This window comes from Chelon labrosus (assembly GCF_963514085.1).
Source record: "Chelon labrosus genome assembly, chromosome: 5".
NCBI lineage: Eukaryota > Metazoa > Chordata > Actinopteri > Mugiliformes > Mugilidae > Chelon > Chelon labrosus.
The window spans coordinates 16,454,443-16,463,771 of NC_140341.1; the positions used below are offsets into that span (position 1 = coordinate 16,454,443).

Consider the following 9,329-nt stretch of genomic DNA (forward strand, 5'->3'; position numbering starts at 1 on the left):
CTGGTGGAGTTGATCATGGTTAAACAACAAAAACCAAAACGCTCAGGGCTGAAAACAGGTTTACTGAAATGTAAAAAGTAAAAGTACTTTCCCGTCGATAGTCCACACTGAATCCAACCTTGAACAACAAGCACAGGAGTTGTTTGTGTAACTTCTTTTTTTTAAATTTCCACTCCCGGGTGAGTCTGTGTGAATGCTGCGCTGGGCTGAAAGAACTGAAGCGGCACTGAGAGCAGCTTTGGACCCGGGGTGAAATCTCAGCGCAGCACTCCACTCACCGCTCCCTAGGGAGGCTTGCATCATCAAATATTCACCTGACACTCACTGGACATCATCTTAGGAGAGGCTTACCTGGCCAACACCTGTTGAGTCTTTGTTTTTCCATCAGAATGTGCTTTGACATACCCCCAGTTCAGCAGAGTAGACCTCCTTGGAGGTCAACACTGGTATGAAGGGCGGCGTTAACTTTGTCTGTGTGATTTGTCATTCCAAACCAAAACATCAATATGTAGTTATATTTGAACTCAACATTTATGTATGTACGTTTTTTATAATGCTGCTATTCATTTTAGTATAGAAACACAGTCTTTTCTTTTTGTATTTTTCTTTGTTGACACTGAAGAATGTCATACTTCCTTGTTTCTTTTCCATCGCCTGAAACTATGGTGCTCGATGTGTGTGTTGAGGGGGTGTTTACCAGTTGCTCACCACCAAAAAGCCGAACATGTGTGTATTGCCCCATAAAGCCTGCAGTGGTGACAGTGTGCACAGTTAAAAGTGCTACAGAAGCTGAAACCTCATTATTCCTGGTACAATGACATGTTTGGGACTCAGCTACTTTCTGTATGTCTGTGGGTTACCACCATGTCTTGATTGCCAATTATCCACTGTGCTGGCGGGTGGTGGTAATACATGGAATGGAAACAGGTCTAGCTCAATTTTGTAAATATGTTGCTCTGGCGCAAAGGCTCAATTTCCAAGGGTAATATATAGAAAGTAGCTGTAATAATGTCATTAGTGAGACTTTCTGTTTTCCAGTTAGCGTTCAACCTTGAAGTTTCATGCACAGATAAAAGTCACCATCTGTCAGCACAATGCAGGGCAGCCCTCTGTGATGGCGATGCGCTCACAGCTTTCTAACTGTGTTTGTTTTGGCTGCAGGAACTTCTACTACATCACCATGCTGCGCGACCCAGTCTCCCGCTACCTGAGCGAGTGGAAACACGTCCAGAGAGGAGCCACATGGAAGACTGCCCTCCACATGTGTGATGGACGCTCGCCCACCCAGGACGAGCTGCCCACCTGCTACAGCGGGGATGACTGGTCCGGTGTCACCCTGACAGAGTTCATGAACTGCCCGTCAAACCTTGCCAACAACCGCCAGGTCCGCATGCTGTCTGACCTGAGTCTGGTGGGCTGCTACAACCTGTCGTCTATGAACGAGAGCCAGCGTAACCACATCCTTCTGAGCAGCGCCATGAGCAACTTGAAGAACATGGCGTTCTACGGCCTGACTGAGTTTCAACGCAAGACGCAGTACCTCTTTGAGCGGACGTTCAGCCTGCGCTTCATCTCCGCTTTCACGCAGCTCAACAGCACGAGAGCCGCCAACGTGGACCTGAGCGAGCTTGTGCGCAGGCGGATCGAGGAGCTCAACTTCTTGGATGTGCAGCTGTATGAGTACGCGAAGGACCTGTTCCTCCAGCGCTTCCAGTTCACTCGGCAGAGGGAGCACCAGGAGGTGCGCTTGAAGAGGCGCGAGGAGCGGCGTTGGCTACGAGAGCAAAGGGAACAGGGAAGGCCCTGGTCGCCCAGACACAGAGGGGGCGGGAACGTGGACGGGAGTGGGGGAGGAGGTTTGGAGAAGCAAACTGACAATGACTTCCCCACCACCACTGAGGACTACACAAGCCAAGTGGCTCGCTGGTGAAGCTTTGGTCCCATTAAGAGAGCTGAGCGAGAGAGAGCCGTTGATGGAGATTCCTCACGGACTAGTTCAAACTCTTCATGTGACTCTCTCCTGTCTTTAATCCGTCTCCTGCATCCACCTGTTTCGTCAGCTTCAGTGTGATCCGAGTGCTCCGCTATTTCTTTACAAAAAACTGCCAAGTCTGTGAGCTTCACAGCAGCTCCGTCTCGGAGCTCCCTTTGGTGTCTTAATTCTTTAAATGCTGTTTATATATTTTCTGTCATTTAATTATGGCCTTGGTTATTTAGGATTTGTTGAATAAGAAAAAGAAACTGCTATAGGCTACTTTGATTTAATGTGACATTCACTGCAAAAAGGAATGAATGTCAGTGAAGTCTATATGTTGCAGTAGATAGAAAACATATTGCATCTGAAAGTTGCAGCAGCAGAACTGATGGTTGCATGTCACACATCTTATACTTACAATTGGGAAGAGTGAATTCCAAAAGACGCAAAGTTAAAGTGAATAGTGAAGACAATGTTTTATTTGAATCAAAAGCCAATGAAACCCTGTCTTAAAACCACATCGTATGCATGCAGTAACCATCTTTTAAATCAAATTATAAGACTCAAAAGACTCTTTCTGATGCTAACATTATTATTTGATTTTTTTTTTACTGTGCAATATATTTTATTTAAGTGCAATAACTATCCAAAAAAATCAACACAGTGGTGGTGCGATGGCATCCAGCCGAACAAAACAACTCCAGTCGTTCCCTGCACTTTTGGTAGACCGTTATGTTTGTGGTTGTGGGGGAATAAAGCATATCTCTTGTGAGAAATTCCTTTTTGAAGAGGCGAGTTAAAAGTTGGTAAATAGTACAGGTGATGAAACGTGTCAGTGTGGCTGGTATGTGGCTTGACTGTGAATGAGATGATCAGCATTCAGCTCTCACGGCCCTCCCCGTCACACTGGCTGCTTTTACATATTTGTAGAGCTGGCGGAAACTGCACTGTGGGCAGCGAGAGCCAGCAGAGTGCCAGGACACAAAGAGGAGCCTCAAAAGCAGATAGAAGGGACATAAAACATCCCTGTCATTCCCTCTTCCTGATAGTTCCCACACCCTCCAAACCAGCTTGTTTTTATCTGCTTAAATAGGCTTCACTCCACCGTGATGCTTTTTCATGTCTCTTATCTCATTTTCACTCACGAGCCTTGCTTATCAAGTTCCCACTAAATGTCAACACTGCTGCTGCTATTGTAACAGTGATTTCTCATGTTTCCTCTCTGATTGCAGTTAAAATACCTCATGTGGCACAGTCTCGCTTCGTTTTGTTCCGTCTTGTTTGGGTGATTCATCCAGCTGCTGCAGTGAATGGGGCTGAATGAATGCCGGTTTTGAGCTGCTGCTGCTGCTGCTGACGCTGGAAGGTGTACGGCTGCACCTGTCTGTATGTCCGTTCAGTCGGCGAGTTCAGTCAGTGTTGGCACGGACGTGGCAGAAGAAAGAAATGCGAGGTGTGCGGCACATTGATAACTCGCAGCGAGTGTTTCAAGTGTAGCTAGCCGCGTTACAGCTCTGAATATTGAAATGTTCCGTGTATAATTTTAAAATGGTGCCGTTTGTGGTGCAGCAGAGGGATAATACGATATGAACGAGCCCTTTCGTGTCAAATGATTGATAATGGCCAATCCAGGATGCTTTGCTATACTCACTCATAATGGTATACGCGAACTGTTAAAGGCCCCCCTCTCAAACATATTAGTATTTCCATTTAAATTAACATAAAAGGAACATTTTCATTTTACATTTGTGAGGTACTTAGGTACAAAAACAAAACAAAACAGTTTCAACTTCAGTGGAATATTGTGTGTTCATTTAGAGCGGAATATTTGCCTTTTTTTCACAGACATCTTGACAAATGGAAAGCACATGTCTAAATAATAAGAGTAATTATAGCTGTATTCCATTTAGCTGCTTTGGTAATGTCATTAGCAAAACCTGTGATTTTTCTTGCTATGACAGTGGAAAAATGTCTGCTGCTGCTGCAAAAAAAAAAAAAAAAAAAAAAGCCTACTGCAATATTGCTCTCTTGAGGAGTTCCTCTTCAAACCGCGAGTAAAGTGAATGCATTTAGAGCTAATACTATTGCTACTGGACCGCGAGAAGATTCCTATTTAAAACAGCCACTGCCAGACAGACGTATTATTTCTTTGCTAACACTGCAATTTACGCGCCGCTGTGATTGTACAGTACAAATACAAATACAGCGGGAGCAAATAAGACAGTGGGGGAAGAAGGGAACATTTATAGGGCGTCTTTTAATAAAATGAAATGCTGCGCTCCTCTATGACAGCAGAATTACAGTGTTCCCCAGTGACAGATGGCATGAGCTGTAGAAATGCCACGTAGCTATTAATGAAACACTAATGAAACACTTGGAAATGTGCTGCTGGCCCAAGTTTTACATACATATATGTGTGTGTGAGTGTGTGTGTGTGTATGTTCTCATTGTATTAATGTGTATTCAGTAGCATATATGAACTGTGCATTCATTTCCTTGGCGTAATCAGCAAAGTATAGATAATTCTGACTTTTAAAGGTTGAGTTCTCATCAGTTCATGAACAAATATTTTACAGAGTTAAGGTTTGCACCGTCTATACCACCATGAAAACGTGAAATTTAGGCTCCTCCTTATCTCTGTGGTTTCTATTTATATGCTTCACTGAACTGAACCTTGTCCTGCAGGACTTTCCACCAGTACAAGAGGTCTCAGGCTGCGGTGTAAATAAAAAAAAAAAAAAAGCAAACACAGATGTTCACCCTAAATTATACTGCCATTCCCAGAAATGTGTGACATGCCACTTTGTAAAAGGAGAAGTTTGATGAACTTGCGCCGCCACTGGGTGAAGAGGTGTCTGAGGAGGTGATTTATCTGTTTATCTGTTTAAACAAGAATTGCTTCGCCTGATGGCAATCAGTCGTATCGGAAGAGAGCTTTCTTGGTGTAAAAATTTCGGTGTACATAGTCGAAGTCTTGTGATGAAAAGAACAATCTAAAAGCCTTTTGGCCTGTTATATATTTAATCTGCCAGTTTTCTTGTCAGACCTTAAAAAAAAGAAAAAAGAAAAAAGAGTGAGTTCTGCTTAACACATCAGAAATAAATGCATCGAATGGCCATGACATTATTGTGTGGGTTGTTTTTATATTAATGACTTTGGTGACAACACTGATTAATATGATCTGTCCATAAACTGATGCATCCACCTGCTACATCAACTTATTAGCGACAAGAGGCTGTCATTTGTTCCATCATACAGCGGGGAAGTATGGAGGATAAAAAGAGGACATCAGCATATACAAGCATATTAATAAATAGAGGGTAAGAACATATGCTTTGGTGCAAGAGAAGGTCGTAATTAATCAGCGTGTTGAATATAATGCTACCTTTTCCTATATCAATAATTCACAATCAATCAATTTATTGATTTATTGCATTTATTTATTTATTGAATTCTATATGTATTCAGTTAAACATCTATTTATTTATTCATTATCCCCCATAAGAAAGGGCCACAGAAAGACAACAATATGTCATTAAACCTGATATAATGCACACACAGATTTAATCGTTGCTCCTTGATGTCTGCTGTAACTTAAATCACTTTGCATCTGTCTACAAATTAAAAGAAAGAAACTGAAGTTGCCGTCTTACAGTTAGTTGGCAGAACTATCTGAAACTGATACTTTTTCATCTTGCGAAATGTCAGCAAGGAATTACACAGAGCAAATGTTCAGACTCAGAAATAGACAGAGCAACGCAGTTCATCTGAATATGTCAGTGTTTTTTTCTCTTTCTCACAAAGAACAAACAAGGTCAGCTTATATCTGGATCTTCTGAAGGTCCTAATGAGAGATAAACACGTCCTGTGTTTGTCTCATCACACTGTCTCGATAAGTTTTATTTTAAGTAATGTCAACTAGATCAATCAAGCAGAAGACATTCACTCCTAATAAGCCATATAACAACTTATTAGTTATGGCGGCAGATACAACTCAACTGATTGTTTTCTGCTTTTTACTGATTTAATGCTAATTGCTGCAATATTTCCCAAAGCCTACATTTACTAACTTTCACATTAAAACCAAAGCACATCTGTTCTTAGACTGAGTGGTGTAATCTGAGACACGTTGCACATTACAGCTCTGTCTCTGCTAACATGAACAAACTTCTGCTTCCCCTCAGGTCGTACAGTATAGATGGCTAACTCCGCATTTCAGTCAGAGGCTGCAGCACGTCATTTCCACCCAGATGGTATGATTGTATTATCTTCAGTGTTTAACCGTAGGAAGTGTGTAATGACTTGTAATGTTGCTTTGCTTCCTGAGCTTTTATGGTCAGCAGAAAATCTGTTGCCTGATGGCAAACACCAGTGCACAGAAAGCAAACGAGCATCATTATAAACAGTGTTTACATATGTTTAACACCTATAATTTATTTAGATGGACAAGAATTCTCTGCGTTTTAAACCCTCCGATCAAATGAGAAAAGAAAATGAAACGTGTAAGAATAAATACATCCAGTATTCCTCTGAGATTGGTGCTGTAAAACATCCATTGAGTCAGAGAGGTTGGAAAACAAAGACATTTTTGGAAAAATAAATAAAAATTAACGACAGTAATAGTTTTTAGTTTGGTCCAAGTTCACTGAAAAATAAGTGGTGCCCCTGAATTAAGCTGAGCAACTCCAATTAAAATAGTTTTCCATTCATTTCCATAACTGGCATATATTGATCTGAATATTATCATGCAGGGCACTGATTTACTCACTGACTCACTAAGTGACAACACTGTGATACAGCTCACCTCTTAAAGTTGTTAGAAATTATATTTTAGAGAAGACTGACATCTACTGGTCACACTATGTAATTGCTACTTAATCCTGTCTCCCTTGACTGTTAACATGTTAACTTCTGTCAGACACATCAGACACACAACAGTGGGCTGCTCTTCAAGTACATGAGCAAAAACACAAGTATTGAAATAATTGAAAGATGTGCAGTTAATGTCAATGTGCAATGTCTTAATTAAAGTTGAGAAATGTTAATGTGCAAGTGGCTGCAGAAAGCTTCAGCCCCACATCTTATTTGATTTAGAAAGAGACGACCTTTGAGACTGACGTGAGAATCTGAGAAATTTGTTTTATTTGTATTAGTACTGGACACTTAAGGTTATTGTTTTTTTCTGTACTTGTGTCATGACAACAAGCTCAAAAAACAAAATAACTCAAAACTCAAAGCACAGTTTTCACCTATAAAACCCCTTTAGACAATAACTTTAGTATTTTACCAAGCAAATACCTTTTCAAATGAATCAGGTTGATTGAGTGACGTACTGTCACAAAGTATGCGCTTAATAATTAACAGTCCTCTGCTACATTTGAGTAAATATTCTAGGAAGGGCATGTCACATCTAAACTTAAAATGTGACACCGTTAAAGGCCACAATAAGGAAGCAATGCCATCTTATACTAAATGGAATGTAAATGACCAAACCTATGAACAACCGATAGTGTTAAGGTCAAATGATTGAAAGTACCGGCTGCTGCATAGTCTTTGTTTTTATGTCTGATTCCCTTTGACAGTGACATTTCCCCCAAAGAGAGCAATATGGTGACCTTTCCTCGTGGCACTCAGTGCCACATCCTCAGCCTGAGATCTGTCAGTGCAGATCAGATAAAGCTTTGAGAAGCTCGGAGAAACAGAAAAAGGGGGAAATCAATCAATTTGTCATGGCCGTTTCATTTCTTTACGAGTAATGAAAGGAATCAGAGGCTGCACCAGACACCGAGTAGGCGCCAGAGTTTTGTATTTCTAAAAGTGAATTACTGTTATATACTATTTGGATTTTATGCTGACTGCTGTGAAATCCAAAGGTCACAAAATCTTTATTATTATTATTATTATTATTTGATCTTAAAAATTGCTAATACATTCATTATTTGTTCCAGAAGAAGTTTCACAGCATTGGCACGTGAACTCAGATTTTTCTAGTAAAAAGCAAGACAGAGGTGCACACAGAGATTGTGGCGTGCAGTATTTGTGTTATTTGAGGGCATGAAAAGATGCAGATCTATTTATATGTACTGGTGTGATTATTCTATGCCACTTTTTGTGGTGTTTCCAATAAATAAATACCTTTGTTTTACAGAAAATAAATGACAGGCAGAAAACATCTATGGCACGAACTATAGCATAAACCAGAATGTAAGGGGTTTTAATAGAAATGTATTTTTATCTTTAAAGGAGAAGTGTGTCGTTAAACTTCATGGCAAAATATTGGTCCCTTTTTCTTTCTTCCTGCATTTCCTCCCTGTCCGATGGTATCTGGGTTAGCATCTATCTGATGTGACCTTGAGCAGACCTATGCTGCTGCTAGAGCATCTGCTTCATATTCTGATTATACAATTCAAAGGTTTGTCATCACAACTCTTACAAAGACCGCAATTTCAATAATTTCTTACACAAATTGATGGACACAGGTGTCTCTTGTTACACTTATATACTTGTAATAGAAATTATTTGGCAGAATTTCCACTTGACGGATTTTTTGTCGGATTTATATTGAAATACTATGTCATTAACAATTTATGTGCTTGAAAGCATGCTCTCATAAAACTAATCGAAAATAAAAAATAAAAAAAAATAGTGGTTTTATTGCTGTTCCCTTGGTAACAAGCAAACCCCTTGCCCTTTTAGCCTACTGGTATTCGTGTGGATCATACCACTTTGCCTTTGTAGGGGAGGGTGTTAGGAAATAGAAGTGCTAGAATTACCCAATTTTACGAATAAGTGACCATTTTAAAATAAACGTAAAGTATATAATATTGTCACAACACATAACGATTGCGTGTCGTGTTTTTAAACGTTGCATATGCAATTGTTGAATATCTCAAGGCTTCGCAGCGCACCCCGCAGTGGCTCTTCATCACATTAAACTGGCGATCGCACAGTAAGCTGTCAAAAGCTTGTTGCTTAAATCTGTGCACTGCTACAAAGTAAAGAAGAAATGAGGTCGGCAACGCTTTGATTCTTCGAACAGAGCGAGAATAAAAACGGGTCGCTACGCGGGCATTTCGGCAACACTTGACATCTTGTTTTCGTTAGTTCAGTTGCCGTGTCGTCTTGTCCTAGCTGGTGCGTGATTGCCGTATCCTCTGGGAAGCTGTTCCTTCGTGATGATGAGGTAAGCAGGACCTCTCCTCAGCTAACAGTGCGGCTAAGCTAATAACGTTAACGGTGATGCACTGCATACTGTTAGCGCGTGACAGCGCTGCCTTTAGCCTAGCTAGCTAAGTGTCTGTGATTAGCTAGTAGGAGTAGCTCAGGATGAGTATACAAATCAGTGCTAACCTCC

General features: G+C 40.7%; 1 protein-coding gene across 1 annotated transcript in view; it reads left to right on the plus strand.

Moving 5' to 3' along the window:
* hs6st3b (heparan sulfate 6-O-sulfotransferase 3b) overlaps positions 1-1,944 on the plus strand; it is a 67,119-nt gene extending 65,175 nt beyond the window's left edge. The window contains exon 2 of the mRNA XM_084544152.1: positions 1,162-1,944. Coding sequence (XP_084400278.1) covers positions 1,162-1,930 — 769 coding nt within the window. The 3' untranslated portion in view covers positions 1,931-1,944. The remainder of the gene's footprint in view (positions 1-1,161) is intronic.
* The last annotated feature ends 7,385 nt before the right edge of the window (positions 1,945-9,329 follow it).